Here is a 24,516-nt window from a genome sequence, read left to right on the forward strand (position 1 = left end):
ACTTAAGGAGGTGGTAGACAGACTGAGATTGGGAATTGCTTAATTTCTATGTAGTATTTTCTTCTACTACTAAACTGCGTCATTTCTCATAGCCACTTCAAATAAAGCATTGAATTTTTAATTTTGTGAAGAACAGCTGTGATAAATGATCTGCAAGGTATGTAGATTTGGAAAAAGGAAGAGAAAATATCTGGAGAAGAGCCAGAAAGGTGTTTGGTTATAATCTCTGAATGTTTTGACATGACTTACCATGTAATCAAGTATACAAATGCAAGTATTCTTTAAGTTTATTTAATTTATTTTGAATCCCAATAGCAAATATACACTAAATAGATATATAAAATATCCATTTTATACAGTACTGTCAGTATTGAGAATTCTATGTGTTGACCTATGTAAGAAGTCAGGGTAGTTGAGTTCCAGCTATCTGCTTGCATTCAGCAATTTTAAGGTACTTACATTAATGAGGGATTCTTAACCCGTGTGATGTCAAAATATAAAAGAGGAAAAAAATACATGAAAAACATGATTACAATTGTTATAGATAGAAGAAAATGTTTTTGCTGGCCTAAAGGGAGTTTAATAATCATTCCTATTAAGCTCGAAGCATATGATAAATCTTGAATCCTACTTTTTAATATTCAGAGTCGATCAAATTGATAGCAAAACATTGAAGGACATTCCCCTCTTAAAGTTGCAAGAAAAAATACCAAAAAACTTTAAAGGTTTTTTTGTGTGTGTGTTCTTGATATGAAACCCGCCTTTATCTCACTTAATAGATTATAAAAATAGGTTCTATTTTAGAGACAAAAGACCTCACAATACCGTACCTTTTTATTGCATCTTTGCTGATTACCAAAAATGGCACAAGCAGTTGTCCTTGAAGTCTGATAAACTTTTTGCAACTTTTCTTACAATACTTTTTGGCAGAGGAATAGGTCCTTCCTGTGGAAAAAGTCACTTCTGCTTGAATTTTAGAATTTATTTGAAAGAAAGAATATGTCAAAACTATGTGATTTAAGTAAAGAATTTAACATCTATAATAGGAAACGTTGAATACAGTTTCCAGTTCCACTTCCAAGAGTTCTTCTCTAAGACATAAAGGCTTTTGTTTAAGTTATTCAAATGTCGGTTGAACATTGTTGAATAATACAATGGATCCTACCAACACATTGTTTCTAATTAATTATCTCTGAAATAGTAAATACTTTGTAAACTGGTTAAATAGTGTAAAATTGGCATTTTTCTGCAAATTTCAAGTATTGTAGAACTGATTTGGACAGCTTGCTTTTTGAAATGACCAACTTCAGTTATCACTTGAGGAAGTTTCCAAGTTGCACACTGTTTCTGGCTAAAATGCAGCGGAAAGTTGAAGGCTGAACCTCCCAGTACTTTACAGGATTATTGAAGAGGCTTATGCCACTGTATAATGCTTTCTTCTTTCTTCGTCCTGTTGGACAGAAATCATTCACTCCCAGTTTTGCAATATGATTAGAATGGAGGAAGACTACCTGCAGCAATAAGAAACAGTGACATACAATAGTTAGTATGTAAATGGGAAAAACATCTAAACATTCATTGGCATATAGATAACTGAGGTTTGCTATAAGATCAGTTGCATGCAGACCTCAATAGTAACAGGAATTATAAATTTGTGCTAAATATTTAAAAAAGTCTCTCTCCTGCCACGGTCTCTCCCACAAAAAACCTGATACGTTTTTTTATCAGTGTGTTGTCAGAATAATTTGACCCTCTTCTTATGGAACGTTCTCCTAAAATGCAATTTTATATTCTCTTATGTTAAGAATTATAATGATGCAGTATTATATTCTCCCATAATGCAAATTTTTTAAAAAGTAGTCTCTAGAAAAGTTGATGTTAGGAGAGATTTGTCGATACGGTTATAGGAACAGATCTGTCTAATGCTGATGTAGCTTAAATTAGTTTAAAAAAAAGGGCTTGTGATAGTAGAGTTTAGAATTTAAGTAAAATAATGTACATTGACAAAAGAATTCTTTTGTTTGTAGATCTAATTTTACATTACACTGTAAGTTGATGTTTAGTGGCGGTTTTTTAATATATATATCTCAAAATATTTTCCTTTAATTGGAAGTGAAATGAGAAGTGGAAAGAAATTAAATTCAGAGGTAAAAGCTTTTACCAAATAGCTTATCATGTGCTCTGTCATCTGTGCATTTCTTCATGTTTCCCCAAACTTTGTTCTGCTCTGTATCCTAAGGTATGTGTCATCTTGTAAAACACATTTGATTTTAATTGCTATTCCAGAATTCAGGAAATAAATGTGTTTTGAAAGCATTTTATTGCAGAATTTATCTACTTCTAAATACAAATTCTAAAATCTTATCATTTCAGCCTCATAAACAATTTTCTTTGGATTTAAGACTTTTCAGTGTGGGAATGGAAAAATTTCCACTCTGGCTTGCTAATATGGAAAGTTTAATAAATCTGTAACATGCTTTCTGAAAACATTTTCTGGGTGTAGCATGTTGTTTTCCTTTTTTTTTTTTTTTTCCCCCCTAGGAAGTGTTCCTGCTTTTTGATCTTGTTTATTTCTTTAACTACATGTTTTCCTAGTATGAGAGTCATGTCACAATGTAAGTCACAGTTAATTATGCTTTTTAATTATGTCCTCATCAGTATGGCAGTGTGAAGGTCAAACAACTTGTAACTACCAGAGCTTTCTATTAAACTTAATATACAACCTGCAGATATTTCAGTTCGGGTAATCCAGGAGGAACTTTCTTGAGCTTATTTTTTTCAAGGTGGATTTCACGTATACTTGGTATGTTGGCAAAACTTCCATTTTCCACATCTTTGATTTTATTATTCCCAAGGCCTAGCCTAGAAATAGTACAAGGAACATTTAATTAAAGATTAATTGAGATTCACAACAGCATTGAAGAGCATAATTTTTTTTTAAAGATTGAAATACCCAGGAGTAGACATAGGGGGGAAAAAAGAACTGGGAAAAGATGATGAACTGTTACCTCTAATAGGGGAAAAAACCCACCATTGATCTAACAAATATTTTTTCTTAATTTAATCTCCACTTAAAGAACAGCAGCTAGGCTGATGTGAGCAATTGTCCAGTTTTGCATGCAGTTCTTTTAGTGGCAAGAGTTAAAATGATAAACATCAACCAATCTGCTTGTAAAATAAATCATGCCCTTTTATCAAGTAGTATAGCTACAAAGTAGACTCACAGTAATAAAAAGTGTGGTTCTAATAAATAGCCGAAGAAGTGCAAGTCTTGTAAAGAAACTTAGTCAAAAACCTTACATTTTAAAAATAAGCAGGACTACCTTCTTTCCTACTTCCACATTTTCCTTAATTTAGGCCTTAGTTACATTTTTTGCTATAAGACTTCAACCTGCACTGCTAGGAAGGTGATTCAGAAGGTGGAGGCACAGGTCAGTTTGAAGTTGCTCTTTCCATGCATTCTGCAATCCCCTGTTTCTCCTTTCTTTCCTGATTTCTTCAGAAACTGAAGTTGGTATCTAAACGCAGTTCAGTAGTTCCTCTTTGATAGTAGTTTCTACTACCAAATCGAAAATCCAGTGCTGCTCAGCCATATTTTCAGAGTACTTAACTGAGCTATATAGAAAGAACTTCCTTCTTTTGTCCTACATCAGTGATCCATTCCTCAGAAACATGCATTTTTTTCTTAAACCTCTTCACATTTGGAAACAGTTATCAAGTTGCTTCCTTTACCAGTTGCTGTATTTCTCTCAGGCTAGTTTTCAGGAGGTGAATTTATCTTCTCTTATAATTTACCAGTTTTCCCATGCGTTTGTATAAACAAGACTTAAATTTCCCTTTTCCTGCTATCCTTGTATATTTTTCTTTGGGGTGTATATGGAGTGTCTCCTTCCAGTGTGCTTAGGCCTTCTCTGGAATTAAAAAGCTATTATGACTCTTAAATCCTATAAATTTAGATGCAAGAAAGGCATTCTGTTCCTAAAACAAAAATCAGTTGGTAGTGGTGTTGCTGTATTACCTCATTTTGGGGGGTGATTTATGAGATGAGGGACCAAGGAGTGAAAATGCCTGGGAACAGGCTAGAGAAAAATGCTGAATACTGTTGATAAATGATGTGATTACAAAGGTTCGTATATTCTGAGTATGAGAAATACATGCAATGCTTAATTGAGGCATATTACTACTAGCACATTAAGAGATATTCTATAAAAGCCACACTATATTACACAACATGAGGTAAGAATTTATGATGATTACATTTTGTAATTAGATGCTGTTCTTAACATACACTTCTATGGTGAACTGTAGGCAAGACATGTAATAACAAGCCTAATGTTTGTTTTGGTTTGGTTTTTTAAAGTTTGGTCTTATTTAGAGCAGTTCTTACTAAAACACTTAAAATTTTTAATTCTCTTTTTTCCCATTAACAAGAGAAGTATCAAATAAGAGATCCTGTCAGGTCTGATCTTTTATCAAATAGAAGCATTCTGCACGGGAATTTTACCTTTGAAGATCTTTATACCGGTTAAAATCTTCAAGTTCGATTGCTGTGATCTTATTGTCATCTAAGTGAAGTTCTAGTAGACTGGAGGGCAATTCTGATGAAAAACAAATGCACAGTATAAGAAAAATAAGCCAACTTATTTTTGTTGGACTATTTATTATGTTCTAAACAGCTTCTTTCCTTTGTATTTAGGACTGGGTGAAGAATCTTGGGGGGGGTGTCTGCATCAAAGAAAAGGGGTGTTAGATAAAAGTATGTTACTTTAAAAAAATCATCAACATAATCTGGTTTAAAATAGTAACTTTAAAAAAAAAATTAAGAGCATATGCTAATGTTAAGATTTCAGAGTTCCAAAATTTGGTATAATTTTGCTAGCTTTCTTTATAATGGCTTTCATGTACTTTTGGTTAACCTGTCAAAGATGTAAATTGTATGTTACGTGCAATTATCTAACAGTTGCTAGTCAAAATCCTACTCCTGTGGAACCTCTGACAGTTTTTTGTAGATCCATTCCACACGATGTAACAATGGAGCTGTTATAGCTCCTAAGATGTGATCTGGGAGGAAAGCAAAATGAGATATTTGGGTATGCTCTTTCCCGTGCCGGTACACAGAATGTTTTCTCATGTGCTGCCAAATAGTCCCGATTCAGAACTGTCAGTGAATGGACCAGGAGATGGAGAATCTTTTTTACAATATCCTTTTAGTGAGGGCAGAGAAAGATAGTCCCAAGTTTGATTTTCTATTTGCTGATCTTACATTCAGTTTTACTAGCATCTGTCTAGATGGCACCCTGACACCAAGCAAGACAAACCACATATTTCTGTTACTAATATGGCTTAGGAGAGCACCACTCCCATTGCCATTGCTATTTGTTGGAGCATTACAATCCTGAAGAAAAGGGATGTGCTTTACAGTCTGTCTTTATGCCAGTTGACATGCTTTGGTGTGTGTTTGGGCTTTTTTCCAGTTTATATTGCAGTTTACAATTCTGCCGGGCGCTGCTTGTGTCTGAGTTACAGTATTAAGAGGGAAGACTACCCATCTGTCCATTTTAGATTTTGCGCATTTTGTAATTTATATTTTTTTAACCTTTTTGTATCGTTATAACATTTGCAGATAGAAGGATCTACAAAATTAGTTTCCATTTGTATAGAGTATGTTCACTATGAAATCCTCTTTGTTTATGATTTGTTGTTGCACATATTTGACCTCATGCTGTGTTTCCTTATAGGATATTTCTCTATAACAAAGACAAAATCTGAATTATTTTATGTATGGTTTTTTGTGCCAAGTGACAGGAGGTGGTATTATGGTGATACTAAAAGAATGCCTTTTTTGTGTGTTGGGGAGTGTTACCGTAGGCAACCAGATAGTTTCTGATCTTAAAATTACCTGAACAAATGGGGTGAGTTGGTTTTGTTTGTTGTTGGGGTTTGTTTGGTTTTTTTAGTGTTCTGTTCTACAGGAATGCTTTTGCATATATATCTGTCTACAAGAAGAGACTAAATTTAATAAGAAACATGTTCTTTATCTGAATGATCCAGAAATAAAGATCTTGGGGACCAACATTTAGTTTCCCTGTAAGCTAATGAATGATATAACATATGGTATTATGCTTTGTTTCCTTTTTTCTCTTAGCTAGTAGTTGTGAGCAGTTGAAAATAATGATAATTTGGTTAAATACTATGTTGACCTGCAGAAAATGCAGGTGCAGTCTTGTACTAAGTTCTTTCATACTACTTTTTTCTGTGTGGAGGTCAGTGATTAGTGAAGTTAGTGTTTTAATTTATTGCTACCTCCAAATCACAAGTTAATTGTTTTATATGAAGGAGTGACTTAATTTTGTGGTATGTTATGTTGAATTTAATAAAAATGTTAATATTAAATTTTACTTAGCGAAACCCCATCAAAAGATGTATAAAATGCAATACTGGGTTTTGCATTAAGGTGGTTATATTGCAGAGCATATTTGAGCTACAGAGTTGCTTGAAACATTCAAAATTAAAGTCAGAGATTTTGGGGTTTCATTTTAAATGCATAAAGGAATTGGGAATTCTCTATCACTTATGACCCAGATCACATATCAGGGAGTTTATCTTTCTTTGCAAGCATTTTTGAGAGGCTGATGTCAAAGATGTAAGGTGACATCTTATTATCATTTTCTTCACATTGTTTCTCCTGAGAAGAGTCTCTGGATGACTCTGAGAGGAGTGGACTGCTTGACAGGGAGAAGGCAGGAGAGGGGGCTGGAGAGCGAGTCTGTGTGCATGCACATGCACACTTTTGAGATGTAGAATTGGATACTAAGTACAAAGAGCAAAATAAGGTAGGAGGTGGTTTGGTAGAAATGAACAATACACAACAGAATTTAGGAACATTTTAATAATCTTACAGATGTTAAAGCATTTTATTTAGGAGTATACTGGAATAGGTAAAACAGAAAAGGTAAAACAAAGCATACCTTTAGGAATTGAAGTTAATTTAGCTTCTGCAATTCTTATATGATAGATATTTACTCCTTCGAAAGCCCCTGGTTCTATGCCATCATTGTTAAGAGGATTTGCACTCATTTCTGTCCAAGGGGGAAAAAAAAAGTATTTATGGCATAGGAATTTTTTGTATGTTAGACTAAGTTACAAACAACTGATTTCATTTTATTTATGACTTCTGATGTTCTAAGCATTAATTAATGTTTAGCTTTGATCACCTATTCTGAGGGGTGGAAGTCTCAACTTTCAGTGAATAAAGGCTGTCTAACTTGGCTTGCAGGGTTACCAGAAACTTGAACTATGTAGCAACTTCACATAGGAATTCAATTGTGAGAGATAGATTCCACAGCATGGATATCTCTTAAAGAAAAAATTGCACATCAGGGAAATGTTTGAATGAAAATTATATATAGTATGTTACCTTTTTGATAAAGTCATTTTCTTTTCTACTTAATTGGACTTACCTAAAACATGTAGAGACTTCATTCCTTTAAATACGTCCTTGTGGATTTTCTTAACCTTATTAGCATGAATTCTGAGCTCTGCTAACGTTTTTGGTAGATTTGTTGGAATCTCAGTTAGCTGGTTATGGGACAAATACAGTCGTCGTAGCTTCTTTGTTGGTTGAAAGGCTTTTGGATGGATCTTGGATATTTTATTGTTGTTCAAAGCCAGTGCCTATGAGATATGGGAAGAGCAATACAAATAAAATTTCTCTATACAGGAATGTTATGATTATAAATTTTAAGTAATGAAATTGATATATTATTTAACTACTAAGTATTTTAAATATTTTATTTTTCCATCATACCAGACTTTAGTGCTTTATATATACTTTGGGCATTTCAGTTGATTGTGAAAAACAAAAAAGAACCTGGAAGCTGGAGCATCAACTAGAAGGTAGAGAAAAACTAGTCAGAGCTGACAAGGTGCCAATGGATAATGAGAAGAATTGGCAAAACAATATTTTTGTCTTCATGTATTTTGTGGGATTGTACAGGCGTTAATATATTCTTTTGTTGTTGTTGTTTCTTAATGCAGACAAATTCTCAAAACTCAGAATTTCATCTTTTATTTCAGCATAATGCTGCAAAATAGAAATCAGAGTTTTAATCTGAATTTCTTAGAAGTTAATGTCTGTATATGACTGATATACACACATGAATTTATATCTTATGTGCTATAATTTCTCAACTCCTGTGAATTTAAGTCTCTCTTCTGTACAGTACACTAGTCCTTTTTTGGGACAGTCTTTTGTTCTTGGTTGCTATGTGTTATCAGAGAACTTGTAATGAGTTACTACAGACAACAAAATATGAGCTATCTGAAATTATTTTGCATGTCAAATCACATCTCTGCATTTCCATATCTAGACTATTCATTTTTGTTCCTTTTTAACTACTTTGAGCTGTTGGTAAGTCGTCTACTTTCTGCAATTGTGGGAAAAAAATTAGAGCAAAACAGAATTAATCTTTTTTTCCCAGAAAAAATGGGGATAGCTTAAGGAAATAAACAGGAAATGCTCCTTCCTAATCCAAGTTGCCCTCTGTGCCTTTGCTAAGTAGACTAATACTCAGACAAGTTTTAGAAAGTAAACTTTGTTTTCAGTAAAAATTTTGTTAGGCCTTGCTGCAAATTAACTGAGGAAGAAAAGCAAAACAGCTCAGAGTTTTCAGTTATCACATAATTAAGTGGTTGCTGTAATGTATAATGTGGTGGTTGCTGATGTATTCCGTTGACTTTCTCAGTCACTGGAGGTTAGTTTCTGTAAGATCTTTTATACTGAATATAAAGCACAGTTAGCGTGTTTACCCCTAACTTGCTGGTAAGACCATTCTGTACCCAGACATGACACACTTAAGGGAAATTGGAAACACTTTGTTGCAAACAATGAATTTATATGGTTCCTATTTTTTCTATCTTAGGTTAACGCATAATTAATAACAAGCTTATTCATTAACACGTAGATCTGGTAAATTTTCAGTTCTTGCTCAGAAACCAAATACAACTGAAAAGGATTTGTTTTATGTTTAGTTTAATGTGTATTTCATGTCTTTGTAATGTGGAATATACAATGTCATTGATTTGCTATAACTTGTGAAACAGATTTGTCATTTTTACAATGAAAATTTTAAAATTGTCAATATTCATTGATACTGGATTTGGAGTGACATCTTATTTCCATAAGTATTGCAAAACAGATTTAACTTACTTTTTCAGGCCTCTAAGACTCTTACTTTCTTTCATTATAAAAAGGGATTATTGCGTACAGTAAATATCCAGATTTATCAGTTGCCAGTGATACTTATTTTAAAGCCTGTCTCTATGTGCATACTTGAGCGTGTTAAAAAATAGTAGTAAAGCACCTGACTTTTTCAGTAATTCAGTGTTGGTCTGTTTTCTGTTCAGGTCAATTGGATTTGTAACATTAGTTTGTGGCATATGTGTCAATTGTATGCTGTGTGCTTTTGAAAATAGTCTCAGAAAGTATCATTCTAGTTCTTCTGTGAGATTAAGTTCTTTCTGCTATTTTACAGCTAAGCAGATAAAAAAGGGGCAATTATCTCCAGCCTTTAAAATGTAGGGAGTGTTTCTGTGCATGCTAAGGACTGAATAAATCTTGAGGATCTTTTTGGTGACATACACATGGTACGTTTTCTGGATGTTATAGAAAGTAGCATAGTTCTTACAGTTCAAAGAAATTTGTTTCTTACTATGTGAGAGCAGTCAAATATGCAGGCATTTGACTGTATTTTTATGGATACTATTGGAGAAGAAAAATACCGTTTGTATTTTAAAAGTATCAAAATATTTCAGATTGCTGAATAAGATTTCAAACTTGGAAAATAGCAAGCTTACATAAAGTGATGTGAGTCCTTGGAGATCGTTTTCCTTGACCTCTTTAATTTTGTTGTTTTGAAGGTCAATCATACGAGTATCTGGTGGAATGTTGCGAGGTATTGATGTCAAACCTATTTAAGTATGTGACATAAACAGAAACATTATGTGCCTGTATATAAGTCCAGAGAAATTAACTGCTAAACAGTAAAACATGGTAAGATTGTTGATGATGATGTTGGGAAAGAACATACAAACAGCCATAAAGCAAAAGATAGAAGGGAATATTCAATGAGAGGAAATATGTAAGAATGTATGTCAAAAATGCGTGGATAGTTTCAGGAAGTAACTGCTTCTACCCCTGACCATGAAAAGCTTGAATTGGGTGCTCATTGCAGATTCCTCGCATCTGTGAAATAAGCAGCCTCAGAGCACAGGTTGTTCTACAGGGAAACTGCTCAAGTCCCTGGAGGAGGCAGCCCTCGGAGGATCTGGGGCTGTGGTTCTGTATTGAGGAACAGGGCTGTTGCGGTGGCTTTGAGGGATTGCTGCTCAGTGCTTGAATGCTCCTTTCCACCTCTGCACTGCCCTGTCCATTGTACTGGCACCCTGGTTTATATAGCCATACAGATAACATCAGGGCTGAGAAATGTATTCTTGGTAAAAGTGGACAAAAGATGGTTGTCCAGTACTTAATTACCAGTTGTATAAATCCCTCAATCCACTTCACTGTTCAGTTACAAAAACACGTCAGTTTATGCCACCTGAGATCCCGAATCAGCAGAAGAGACTAGCAAGGGATAGTAACTTGCTTTTCAGTGGAAATGCTGATGCATCAAATGCTAAATGCTGGTCCAGTTTATTAACGATTATTCCATAATTAATAGGTTAGAGTTATTTAAAGATGAAGCCCATTAATAGGTGGTTTTTTCTATGTGTGAACTTAAAGCAGTTTGCAATCTGTAAACCAGATGCAATAACCATAGCTTATTGCTGTCAGCAAAAGTTTATTTTGATTTCTTAATCATGACACAATTTAAAAACCCAGCAATTTATGTATTGACTCAATGTTTCTAAGACGTGAGGAGTCTAGGGTTAAGTTTAGGATGGTGGCAGAGCTGTGATGAGAGCGAATATCATTGTCACTGTGCTAGTGGCAGGAGCATAGTCCTCTGATTATCTTGAATCATGGGAAAACTTCGGCGAACGCTAATTCAAATTGGCATCATTAATAATAATTTCATATTTAGGACTAGTATGTATGTGCAACAGTGACAGCAGCAGATTTGCCTTCGGTTAGAATGTTACCAGTGGTGTGCACTGTAATGGAAGGTAAGCTGAGCAAATAGTTTGTATCCCATTTGTGCTCTCACATTAAACTTCCTTGTGGTTTATTTACAGCCTCTTTTTCCTTTGTTATCTTGTCATTTGACCTGTTGCTTTGTAGTTGTGGATGAAGTATTTCATTAGCCATAGTCTTTTTTGAGAGAGGGGACTAATAGTTTGTCTAATGCAAACAGAAGAGGCAGCAAACTTTTGTGCTCCTCTATTTGGATATAAATTCATGGAAGTGAATGGAACAGGAGAAAGTGTAATGTAAAATGTAAATATAAGCATTTTCGCATTCTGTTATTGTTCTCTTAGTGGATAAACTAACTATTTATTCAGTTAAGTAGTTTTACAGCTACTTGCTACATATTCTAAATGCCTTTCCATGCTATGCTGTTATCAATAGAAGTCATTGCCAATGGAAGGTGGCTATAGCAGTTTATTAATTTTCTAAACTGATGCACATAAACTGGGAAATCATTTATGTTGTAAAAAGTGCTGGACACAAATTAGTTGGTGGACATGAATTAGATATGGTTTGCGAGCCTAACTGGAAAAACATAAGCTCCTTTTGAAAATGACTAGTACAGGAATATGTGAATGTGTGCAGTTCATGGAGCTGTAGAATTCTTCTTTTAAAAGGCAAATCCTCCAAAGGAGAGGCCAGTGGAGAACAGACACACAAATTCATTCTTACCTAGGTCAGAGCAATGGACGACTCTCACATAGCACTGGCATCCAAAGGGACATATTGGGAATAGATCAAAAGGAATTAGTGGTATAATTGGTTCAGTGGTTGGAAATAGAGAATTGTCGTCATCGTCGTCATCATCATCATCCTCCATATCTTGGAGCATCATATTCTTTAGTGTAAAATATGAAGGACCAATGAGCGGTTTGGCAGAGCACAAAGCCAAGAAGAGGAGGAGTGTGTATTCTTTCATATCTTCTTAATCAGGATAGCTAATCTTTAAGAGGAAAGTAAACAAACAAAAAAAACGCAAACGCAAGATTCAGTGAATATGAAACAGCAAATAAAGGTATTGAACTATTTACTTCACTCACTGCTACAGTCTGTGGTCCTGAAAAATGGTCTGTTAATGAATATTAAGATTTAATTAGTATATGAAAGATTAAGAATATTAAAAATATTCTTTAAAATATAATAGTTATACTATTATTATAAAAGTGTATGTTGTAATAAATACTATTAAAACATTAATTCATCAGATGTTAATGTCATATCAGAGATTTTTAGTTGAGTTTAAAAAAATAGTATCATAGTTTCCTTCAGGCTTTGAAGTGTAATTTCTGTAGCAAATTGACCAGAACTTGGAACTGGATTTATGTTATTCCTTCTTAATGAAAATATATTTTTAATGAGATACTTGGGCATATGTGCATTGCTTGTATCTGGAAAATTGGGAAATACTTGCCTAGCAATACATAAAATGCAGTCATCAGGACACTCCCTAAACACTTGTTATTCTACTCCCTAAACACTTCTAATTAAACACTTCTTATTCTAATCTGGAAAAATAGATAGAGTTTTCAGTCCTGACAACAGCTTTTCCCAAATTCCAGTCATTCATATATTACTGCTATTGATAGAAGTTCACCTCTGTATTTTAATGCAAGCACATTTGTATATGACTTTTATTTGATCAAGGCTTTTTTCTCGGACAAGGGCTTGCAGGTTATGAATCCATGTCATCTGAAATCAGTAAATTAAATTACATCCGGAAAAAAGCTGGAAACCAATACTTCTGTGTGCATATTTTTTCAATGAATTTTTTTTTTTTAACCTAGCTTTGTGATCATAGGGCCTGTACATTGTAGCTAGGCAGCCAGCTGAAAGGACCTCAAAATGCGCCATGCTTGAATTTAATGCCATAAACCCCATCAGCTTTCTAGATTACCCATAACTTGAAAGTATCTTTCTTGTGTAATCAAAGGTCCTTCAGTCTGGGAGACAGAAAGATGATGGATCAGTTAGGGCACCTTCAAAGCAGAACAGCCCAGGTCAGATAGCTACAATTATTTTTTCCTGATGTTATGGAGAAGAATACCCAAGTTCTGAAGGACGTAAAGTAGATTTGTCTTTAGAAAGATATGGCATATTCTGTCTCATTACAGTTGTTCGTTCAATTTCATTCAGCTTCTCTGAGTTCTAATTTTACCAGATTTCTTTTAGCCACACCTGACTGGGAAAATCCAGAACCCAGTCCTACAGTATAGTCTATTACCTGACTAATGATGATCTGTAGGTCAAAACTTTAGGTATTGTCTACATACTCAGGTTTTATTCTAAAGGTGATTTTATTGACCAAATAATCCTATAAAACTAAACACAAGGGAAAACAGAGATAGTAAGAATTGCCACAGGATGTTTTGCAACCCTGTGGGAAAAGACTGTAAATTCAGCCCTCAGTTCTATGTTGTTCCCTTCTGAAGCCCAGTTCCAGAAGTCATTTGGATCCTACAGTACGCTGTGCAAACCAGGAGGGGCAGCTGTAAATTTTATTATGCATATCCTGTTTATAAAAATGTTTCTAGTTAGACTATCATAGACCTTTTAGGGAAATACTAAACGGATGTCAATTCTTGTTTGATCACCTAATTAACTACTTGCTGTTCTGTTTATAGCTGAAAAATGTCTTTATGTAGGCATTTTGTCATTGGTCCTCAGTCACAGGAAAAGGAACGCCCTGGTTTGTACAAGACTTATTCAAAATTCTGAGGTTTTGCTTGTATTGCTTTTTTCTATACAAAGTAATTTTGATGTTTCTTGTGTATGGTTCTAAACAGCATCAAAATGCTATGTATTGCATGCATCGCTGCTACTGTAATGTATACGTTTCAGGGTGCATAAAAAGATAAAAGCTAACAGTATTTAGATTACATAAAACTCAGCCTTTTGAAAAGAATGCAGTGTCCCCTTCCCCCCAAATATGTGTCTGAAAACAGAAGCACATTATACTTTGTAGGTATGCAGCATATATCTGTAAGTTTGATATGTATTGTAATCCTCCAGTTGTGTGCTCATTTGAGTACTGTATCTTTTACTGATTCAGCAGTCTCTTAAAAGAATCTTCACGTATATTTTTCCCATTTATTTTCTTTTGTGTTCAAAATAATATTCTCTTTCAATGCTCCTAGAAAGAATTTTGTAGTTGTACTTGCCGTCCTATACAATGCGTTTTCTTGAAAGAGTCTTTGCATATAAACAGTGCTGGGGACAAGATGTGGAACCTACATTTTTTTGTTTGGAGAGAATTGTGGTCATGTCTGGCTGTACGCCTTTGGAATATTTGGTGCTATCAATCTGGTATTTCAGCTTCAGCAAAACAGTCAAAATGTTCAGTACTTCAGTCATACCATTAATTAGGAGATGAGGAGTTTGAAGCCTTTCAGACTTCTGAGTTCTCCTTATTCTTGGACAAGTGCATTAATGGCTGGGTTTTCATAGAGGGGCACTCAAGCTGGTCTTCTTTCCCTGGCTGCTTAGGCATTGAGAAAACACTCTGTGCACTATTCAGTGTTGTACAATTTCTGCATGTAGGATATCAAGCGTCGTAGCAGGTATCGTGTCTTGGGACATCTAGTTTCTAAGTCCCTGCTGATTTCTATTTGTGATAGGCAGTGGATGTGTAGTTTTACTGTACCTGAAAGATAATCTTTCACGTACGTTCCTGAAATGTTCTTCTGGATCTGGTACTAGGAAGCTGTCTTATGAAAGAATTTAAAAGTCTGTTTCCACACTTGCACCTTTAGCAAACGGATTGCATATTTCCGTTCAGATATTAAACGAATTATGATTTCAAACTATGAAAAGGCTGAGGCTGTGATTGAAGTAGTGGTCAGTTTGAACTCTTGAAAAACCTGTGTTGTTCACAAACAGTTCTGGAAAAGTAGTGTTGAAATATGTCACTGATGAAATATATTAGTCCTTGAGTTAAATCTCTTGAAAACAAGACCCTTTACAGAAGGATCCTGTGTTGTGATACTTTTTTTTTTTTTTTTAAGAAAGAGGAAAAAGCTGTTGCTTCATCTTCCCATTTTGCCATTAGGAAATCCTTGTTGCTAATTGGCTTTGTAGTTAGGGGTGGTAGTCAAGTCTGACTCCAGTTTTGCATTGGCCAAAGAACTGCCAAAGAATGGATTCCAAAGAACTGGATTTTATGAAGGTTTTAAATTATTTTTCCTGGCTGAGGTTTTGAGTTTCCCAGTAAATAGATGTTGATATGTCTCTGTAGAAATGCTCTGACTCTGCAGCTTATCTCAAAGAACTTACACAAACTTTCTGCATGCTTAAACTTCAAGAGTAAGAGAATTGAAAGAAAATGAAAGTTGAAAATCCAAGATCCTAGTGATCTTTCTGGAAATACTTTAATCATTTTATCGTGAAAATTTTATGAAATATTTAATTGTTTCAGAACGTACAGTTCATTAATACTAATGGCTCACTGCTACCACCTGAGGCTGGTTCTGCTCTCAGGTTCGTACTTTCATTTCTCTCATTCCAGCTCTTCCACTCAGGCTGTTCACTGAGCTGATTGAACTCACTAAACCAGCATAAAACTAACGTGAGCAAGAAAAAAAACCCAACACATTCTTTCTGGGTGAACAAACTGCATCAATCTGAGTGTCAGAGCCAGCACAGAGGAATGGGTGGAACAGCCTGGTTTAGGGGGTGGAACGTTAAACAGAAAGAGAGGGAAGGAGAAGAGATGGGACAGCCATTCTTGACATATGTGAGTTGTTAGACAGGCTCAGGTGTTCTGCTGAATAACAACACCCTGAACAGATGATTGTTGCTTGGACAAAGTCTGGCCTTGTCATTCTCATTTCTACACACCGGAATGTTGAAGATGAGTTTCAGAAATTCAAGGAGGGCTTACGTGCTGCTTCTTTATACATTCTTTATAGCAATCCTACTTTTCCTTCAGTACAAAAAGCTTCTCAATAGCTCCTTTTCACTGGAACACTAGCCACCCCAGAGTGAGGTAATTGAATGGGGAGAGTACACTTCACACGGAGAGATGTTATAAGGCTGACTTTCTTTCCTGAAGCATGTAACAAACATAAAATCACTGTACTAATTGTTTGGGACATACTTATCCTCAGTAATGTGGTGATCTTTACCAAAATTCATATTGCCAAACAGCATGTGGACAATATGAACTTCTTATGCTATTAGTTTAGGATAATACATATTATTTATAACTAGTTAAATGCAGGTGATGTCACAGTATGTTAATACAATTAAAACCTTTTCGAGATTGTGTGGGAAAATTCCATGTAAGTGTGCAATAGTTCTGTGACATGAAAATTCTAAACACAATTATGGGAAGAAAAACACTTTTTCTGTGAAGATAGAAGTTCTGTTGTTAGTATGGGGGGGGTGTGTAAAAAGAAAAAAGAGTAAGTCTGGATTCCTTGGCAGTTGCATGCCAGTCCTGCAGCATGTGGTCTTTGTTGTCTTACCAGTTATGACACTGAAGGAGTTAATAGGTAAAGTTTTAAGACTTAAAAAGACTCTAAATTATATTTAGAAATCACTTCTGTTACCAGTGTACGGAGGCAAACTTCCTATGGCATTGTTTCTGGAAAGGAAATGTTTAAATGACACAGTGGTGGTCTTTACAGAGGCAAAGAAAAAACCCTGTGTTCATTAATAACACAAATCATTGCAGTGTGCACAGATTTTGTCCAAAGAAAGGCAAGACCATAGCTGTTTTGAAAGCTATATTTAAAAATAGTTCTGGTTCTATTAGTCATTGTCCCATTCCAGAAATAAAAGGAGTTTATGTTTAACTCTTTGTCTACTCTACTGATTTACTTAAATTGCTTAAGAAAAGCAGGAGGAAATTTTTCGGTCAGTCAGATTACTGAAGAAATGATTCTGCCTTGAGAAATAGTCCAATACTGAAATTATGTAGTATAATAATGAATAGCATGTTTACAAAATAAGTTATGTTTAGAGAGTATTTACTTTTTATGGAAAACACTGCTTGACTCGTGTGTGTTACTGAATATGATCTATGAGCATTTTTAGCTTGTAGCTCGCCTACAGTTCACTCTTTCATGTGTCATTTTTAATTACTTTGCTGATACCTACTTTAAAAAAAACCCAACTTGAATGCCAAATAAAAAAAGTTAACACTGAGTTGTAACTATAAGAACTGCTATAATTGTAGGAGAGATTTTCATAGATTGTAATAACTGAGGGAAAAAATGTTATTGTCAGTTGTTAAATCTTTCTGACAAGTCTTTCTTAAATAGCTAAATAATTCACTGTAGGTTTTTTTTGCTTTGCAGCTCAGATGTAGTAAATACAGAAGTATTTCAGCTGCAAAGTAGATTCGCAAGAGTTCCATAAAAAAAGTGGTACTTCTAACTCTAAATATCCTGTCATTATTAATCTACACATAGTGACTGACAACCTGTTGCTTAATTCTTTATTGCTATTTATATAGAACAGGTATTCAAACCGGACATACCTTGCAAGTTTGATAGTTCTTCCAGAAGCACTGTGATAATCCACCTGAGATCTTTATGTCCAGTTATTTCATATTAAAAAAAAAAATAGAGAAAAAAGAAGTTAGGCTGAGTTCTGTGAAATGGAAAGTAAATATAAAGAAAAATTCCACTTCCAAACTTCTTGATCCTCCTGGCACCGTGGGTGATACCAGAGTAAAGTGCTGCTTCAGATTAGCCCATCTTAGTACTGAAGAATGATATTAAGACGACTTGTTACCACTCATATGTTTTTCATCACTGCTTGTATCACAGCCAAAACTTCTGGCTTAACTCTAGACGTCTAGTGGAAGACTTTGTAAAACCTGTAGTTTAATAATAGTTGACATCAGGCCATTGGAAGTACAGTGAAGTCCATTTCAGGTCATGCCTGCTATAGAATCACACTTCTTATTCAGGATTTCATTAGCTTTAAGAAGTGTGACTTGAATAAAAGTATAAAACCTTAGCCAGTGGCAGAGTAAACCAATAGTAATCAGCATGTTGCCAAACGCTTTCTAAGGTTATAAAATTAGGACTTTGTTGTGTAGTTATGTATAAATACTACCTCTTGCTTTCAGTAGACAACTATCAGCTGGGGAAGGTGGCTCAAGAATGTAAAATGTAGATCAGATTTTATTAGTTAATATAGTTAATTTATTTCTCTTGTGTATGAGGAATTAAGCATATCTTTTATTTAAAACAAGGACAGTGTTTGCAGTGTTCTGTGATAAGGATTGAAGTTGTAAGCTTAAAACAAAGTATTTGAGAATTTGCACTGAATTATATTGTTTGTACTGACATGCACATCACAATATTTAGAGACTGGGCTATTCTTTGTTTACCTTGAGTAGGCTGCCTGTTTATGTATACTTCAGAAACATACGACTAATTGAGTTTACCTAAAACAAAAGATTCATAGTCAGTGTAACAGTTTGTGTCTTTAAATTTGCAATAAATTTTATCTGTCCAATTCCATGCACATCTGACTTTGTCTGTTTCTTTAATTAGCTCCTTTCTCTGTTAAGAGTCTGGTCTTGCTGCAGAAAAATAGCCTGGACTTTTTTTTTTTTTTTAATATACATGTAATGCGGTACTGTTTGCAGAATGACTGTTTAGGTTACATATTAGTTATTTTGTCTACTGCTAGTTTCTTAAGGAAGAAGAGATACTATGCCAAAAATTAAAACTTTGGTGCTATCATATCAAACAAGATAAGGCTTGCGTTACCTGCTGCATTGTTTTTGCATGTGTTCCAGTTCCAGTAGCATAGATGAATGATGATAAAGATTCTCCTTATAACTTTTCCCAAGGAATAAAATTACAATTTCAAAAGCAATCATGTTCCCACATAAAAATCTAAAGGATGATCTTAAACCTTTTTGAAATCTCAAATTGCATATATCTGCATTCTCTTGCCTACATTTAGAAACAGAAGCTTCCTAAGCAAACACTTCCCTGTGTGTTTTGAATAGCTTGGTTTGGATGCGTTTACTTGAGCAAATTTGTGTTAAATTGGTGTTTAAAAAAGCCTCCAACACTTTCTTGGCTCTTTAATAGAAGAGAGTGGGGCCTGAGGATTGTGATATAAATGTACTGGTTTCTTCTTTTTCACTTCTCCTTTCAATAGTAAAGTGTTGAGTCAGCAATTTCAGCTGATCCTAGTCTTGCAGCAATGCTCCCGGTTCCTGATGTTCAGCAATATCTCAGTTTGGGATCAATACTTTTTTTTAATAATTATTTTCTCTTTTTAGTTGATTCTGGTGGTAGGAACACATTCTTATGTATATTAAGCTTGTCATAGCCATACTACATAATGAAGCTGACACGTAGAGTTGTAGTATCTGGAAAAAAATGTCACCATATTATCCTATAAAGGATATTACCCATATATTATGTATAATGTATCAATGTTGTAGAAATAAATATTGCTTACAGTGACATGCTGTTCTTCTAATGAAACTGTTTAATATCTCAAGACACAGGTTTAGTATTTTGATTGTGAATATAATTGCATTCTAAAGTAAAATACCCAGAAGTCACCTTTTCAGGTCTCTTGACTGCCAGCTTCTGAACTTTAGATTTTGGCTGTTGATAGCAATACTAAAAACCAAAATAGGCTAGTGGTTCTTGATCTAGTTCATGAGCCTGTTCTTTTAAACACCTGCAGCTTATTTCCAACTTACTAAAAACTAACTACTATTGCAGAATTCCTCTCCAGGATCACTGTTTCCAGTATACTTTAATTTTTGGACCCAAAGTCATTACATGAGCCAGCACAGTAGGGCAGCTGTGGAGTTCTGAATGAAACTTGGAGTGTGCAAACGAATGAATTGATGCTAGGTACTTGGGTCAGTGTTCCCCTCACTTTTTAGGGTAAGACTACAGTGTACTTATGTAGAATGTGTAGCAGCCGTTCAAAGGCTGTAGCTGCAGCCTTTTGAAGTAGGATCAAATGCTGCTTTCTTGGCTGTGTTGTAAAGCAGTTGATTTGAGGTAGTGTGGTTGAAGATGCTATTAAAAGAAAAAATTATGATCTCTTATTGCTTCTGCTGTTTAATTAATAGTGAAATTTTGTTTTTAAATAGCTTGATAGAAAAATGTGTCTGTCACAATTGTTTAATCTGCAGTGTTGGGGTCTTAATGGAGAGTTACTCTTAAATAGAAAGTAGTCTGAGGGTATTTTCCTTGCAAGCAAATGTATGTATATTTTCCTGTGAAATATTACATGTTTAAATAACTAAAAGATTATACGAGGTCAAACTGTTTGCTCGGACCTTTTCTGTGACTTCTGTTTCCACCAATGAGAGTCAGTTGAAAATTAGAATACCATCTTGCCTTAAAATACATATATAACTTTTATGAGTAGTGGAGATTAATTTCTGAGGCAAAGGATAGGAGTATATCCAGCATGTTGTGGTTTAGAATACTGTCTTTCACTATGGTGTTTTATATTTAAGATTATCACATCAGTGATATAAAATGCTATCTTGATTTCTTTATTGAAAATGACTATATTTGTATTACTTTATATGTCTGAGCAAGCAAGCATATGCTGCCATATGTGGCTAATGCTTACACTGCAGTCTTTTTCTTAAGCTAATCTTGTATACATTTGTTATTGTAAGACAAAGTAAGTACTTTCTCATTTTCTAGCACTGTTTATAAATGTGGTTTACATAAAGTGATGAATCTTAACATCAACTCCACAAATCTGTCTTGGAGGCTGTCCATCACATTTTAATAACATGACTTACTCCTTTCATGCTCACAACCAGTCCATGTGGAGTGCAGTCACAGATTTTGGTTTTAGCTAAGTTTTGACTCTTCCCAAGTTGAACTACACAATTTAAGCTAGCTGAGTATAGAAAAACTATTCTTCAGCTTCTGTAATTTGTCTTGATCACAGAATCACTACAGTTGGAAAAGACCTGTAAGATCATCAAGCCCAACCATCAACCCAACACCACCATGCCCACTAAACCATGTCCCGCAGTGCCACATCCACACGTTCCTTGAACACCCGATTCTTCAGTATTTATATGTAAATATATAAAACAATCATTATTACTTATTATCATGCATGAATTAACTTTCACTTGTTAATACATGCATACTTTTTTGCATATTTTTGGTGGCTGGCTTAGAAACTGCAACAAAATATACTGTTTCATTTGCAGTCAAAGTCTTTAGTCCCTGGCATTTATTAGCAACACAGCAATTTGAAGGGCAATTCATAGCTTGCTGTATTAAGAGATAATGTACAAAAAGAGCTATAAAGTCAAGTGTGCATGTACATGCATCCATGTGACTGTCAGGCTCATCATGTGTTTTATGCATGCAAGAATGTGCTGATGTAGAATGACTGGAGAGGCAAAACAGAAACCTGAAGAGACAGGTCTTATTTTTCACCCTTGCAGATAGTTTGTGTTGCCTCAGGGAGAGTAGGTTAACTTTGTTTCACCTTAGGCTAGAGATTAATACAAATTTCGCTGTGTGGGAATGCCAATTTAAGAAGTCCCCAGTCCTCATCTCCTTGGTCCTATAACAAGGTGCGTGCACTTAACTGGATCAGGAAACTGCTCGGCCTGAAAAATAACCTCCTTGATGAATGAAGGTCTTGAAATAGTTTTGGTTTCTGTACATGTCAATTGTTAGTCTTGCTTTTGATGCTACTTACAAGTTTGGATAATATTACATGGCATTTTTATGGAATATGGGTATTTATCTGCCTTACAGACATTGGAAACACCAGACATTCTTTCATGGAAAATCAAACAGTAGTTAAAATGAAAAGCTCTGCAACCAGTGCCAAACTACTGAATCACTGCGATAATAAGTTCTAAAGGAAAAATTTCTGTTTCAAAATACAAGCTGGACTGAGCACAACATTTCCTCACAGAGTATCAAGCATTTACTCTGCCAAAGTTTAACAATTAAAAAAAAACTAAAACCTGATCACCTGCAAATGCTGATACTTTTTTTTTCCATTTTTGCCTTTAACAAACAGTATGAATGATATGGAAGTGTAAGTGAATAATACACATTATACACAACCTTTTGCTAGATTCATGTTGTTCAGAACACAAAGGCATCATTTAAAGTGATAGCTGTCATCAATTTCTATTGAGTTGGTAGTTTTAAGAAAAAAGAAACATTGCCATCTGGTCCTTTGCATTCCAGAAAAAATGAAATAAAGTATTCAAAGTATGTTAGACTGCAAAGATAATTTAATTTGGTATGATGGTTCTTCCTAACTTTACTTATCAACAAAAGTAATTTATTACTAGAAATTCAAAGATGCAAAAGATGACAACTTTGACTCAGTTTGTGATAGACTCTTAGAAATGGAAGCAGTAAATAGCACATTTATAACGTACTAATTGACTACAGTTTGCACTTCTATGTCTAATGAAGAACATCGGTCCATGAATGTTTGCATGTACTTTGAGCATATAGTGTTCTGTAGATAGTAAAAGTAACAATATTTCTAGGAAGATCTCCAGACTAAATTTGTTTGCAAGTTTTGAAACACACAGTTTGTTACTTCGGAACAGTCGAAATGAAAGCTTTCAGAAACATTACTAATAAAAAGAAGGATATTACCTCAGTAAAGAAGTGATTTCCCTACTGTATTAATTAAGATAGCCTGTGTTCTCAGATGTGTGTTTTATTCCTGGGAATTTTATAGGAGGGTCTTATTTGTGTCTCATCGACACAAGACCGGTAACTCTGGCATGCAAGGTTGGGTCTAACACTAGATACATTGGGAGACTTCTGAAGAAGTCTGCTTTAATTGTAGTTAACCACTGCTGTTACGGTTTTAATATTATTGTCTCATAATTATGCTATTACTAAAACATAAGTGTTATCTAATCTCTCTTTTTTTTTTTCAAGTTGGCACTTAAAAAAATGCAATTAAATTTGCTTTACTTATATATCATAAAGTGTTTTGCTGATTTTAACATTAATTCTTTTCCTATTTCACCTGTAGGGGAAAAACACAAGTAAGCATAAGAAGAAAAGAAACAAATACAAAAGTTAAATGTAAATTAGGGAAAACCTGCAGTATTTGGTATACCATAACAGATCTAATAACTATGCTGTTAAGTCGATTTTTTCACCAGTGAAAATATGTTGAGGTTCTGCAGCTGTTCGTACTAATTGTGCTTACATATTAAAAAATAAAACTTGTGTGTATAAAGTAACAAACACATTCTTGGCATTATTGCCTCTGTGGGTATGCGGTATTCAAAAGGTTGAATCTGCTGCAGCCTTGAACAAACCTGGTTACTTTGAGGCAGGGAAGGCCTGTGGCTGGTTGAATCTAGGTGTGAGCTCAGTCTCACTTGCCATTGCACATGCAGCGATGTGGTGTGGTAGGTGTTACAGCAGAGCTGACAAAAAAATGAAAGAAATCGGAAGTCAAAAACTTCTAAACTAAGCTAAAAGACCACATCGAAACTAGCAGAGAATTTAGAATTGTCTGACAGATATCCTAATATGCTATTTTCAAAGGTATTTGTTTGGAAATATGGGCAAGTATCAGTTTAGATGTTTGGTTCCCTGGGCGGTTTTGCACTACTTTTTATCATAGATAGAGATGCCTTAGATGATAGAAGTTTCTTTTACCACTCAGTGGAAATATTTATGTAAATTGGAAGAAAACATATGTCATAATTGCATATTAACTTGTGGTATGGAAAATGAGATCTTTTCTGTAGAACAATTTGTAAAGCAGAGGCTATTATTTTTCTCTTGAACGCTTATATTCCTCAAAGGGTAATTTTCATTTGGCTTGCCCCCAGCAGTATGAAGTAGCTTTGACTTTAGAAAGTAGGTTTATTTACCAATTTATAACTTTCATTTTGTTAAACAAGCAAACTACATCTTTGGTAATTTGTCAGCATATGATTCATACTGCAACTATACTTTTGTTTCATGGTTATTATAATGTCTGTATGTTTTACAATTAATGTAAAAGACGCGTGTCTCCTCACATAAAACCAAGGACTGCTCTATGCTCAGAAGATTGGAAAGAAATTTTATTCAACTAAAATGGAGAATTAATCAATGTTTCTTTTGTTTAAGATTGTTACCAGAGGCTATCAAAATAGTCTTCAAAATAAATACAGAATATAGGTAATACAGATCTGTTTGAAACCATATGTCATCAAGAAAGAGAGAGAATAATTATTTTGCCTTTTCTAGTGCAAAAAAAAGGTTAACACGAAAGAAATGAGTGGGTGGCAGGTTCAAACCAAAAGGAAATACTTCATGAAACATTTCATGTTCAGCTGTGGAAATGTGCATGAAAGTGTAGTAGGTTTTAAT

General features: G+C 34.6%; 2 protein-coding genes across 3 annotated transcripts in view; one reads left to right on the forward strand and one right to left on the reverse strand.

Moving 5' to 3' along the window:
• Window positions 1–24,516, forward strand: part of CENPP (centromere protein P) — a 149,924-nt gene that overhangs the window by 64,374 nt on the left and 61,034 nt on the right. The gene's annotated exons all lie outside the window — the stretch shown is intronic.
• ASPN (asporin) lies at window positions 349–17,905 on the reverse strand. Its single transcript, XM_009812164.2, has 8 exons — window positions 17,667–17,905; window positions 11,861–12,131; window positions 9,856–9,968; window positions 7,461–7,674; window positions 6,969–7,079; window positions 4,505–4,598; window positions 2,724–2,862; window positions 349–1,511 (listed from the first exon to the last, which is right to left on the reverse strand). The coding sequence occupies exons 2-8, from the start codon at window positions 12,105–12,107 to the stop codon at window positions 1,314–1,316; spliced, it is 1,116 nt and encodes a 371-aa protein (XP_009810466.1). The 5' UTR covers window positions 12,108–12,131; window positions 17,667–17,905; the 3' UTR covers window positions 349–1,313.

This window comes from Gavia stellata, chromosome 12 (assembly GCF_030936135.1).
Source record: "Gavia stellata isolate bGavSte3 chromosome 12, bGavSte3.hap2, whole genome shotgun sequence".
Classification (NCBI taxonomy): Eukaryota; Metazoa; Chordata; class Aves; order Gaviiformes; family Gaviidae; genus Gavia; species Gavia stellata.

Excerpts from the sequence above, each read along its gene's own strand:
- ASPN (XM_009812164.2), bottom strand. The coding sequence starts at position 12,107 with ATGAAAGAATACACACTCCTCCTCTTCTTGGCTTTGTGCTCTGCCAAA. Across the intron at positions 7,080-7,460 it reads GAAGTCTCTACATGTTTTAG|AAATGAGTGCAAATCCTCTT; the intron begins GTAAGTCCAATT and ends CCCCTTGGACAG. Across the intron at positions 4,599-6,968 it reads ATTAACTTCAATTCCTAAAG|AATTGCCCTCCAGTCTACTA; the intron begins GTATGCTTTGTT and ends GTTTTTCATCAG.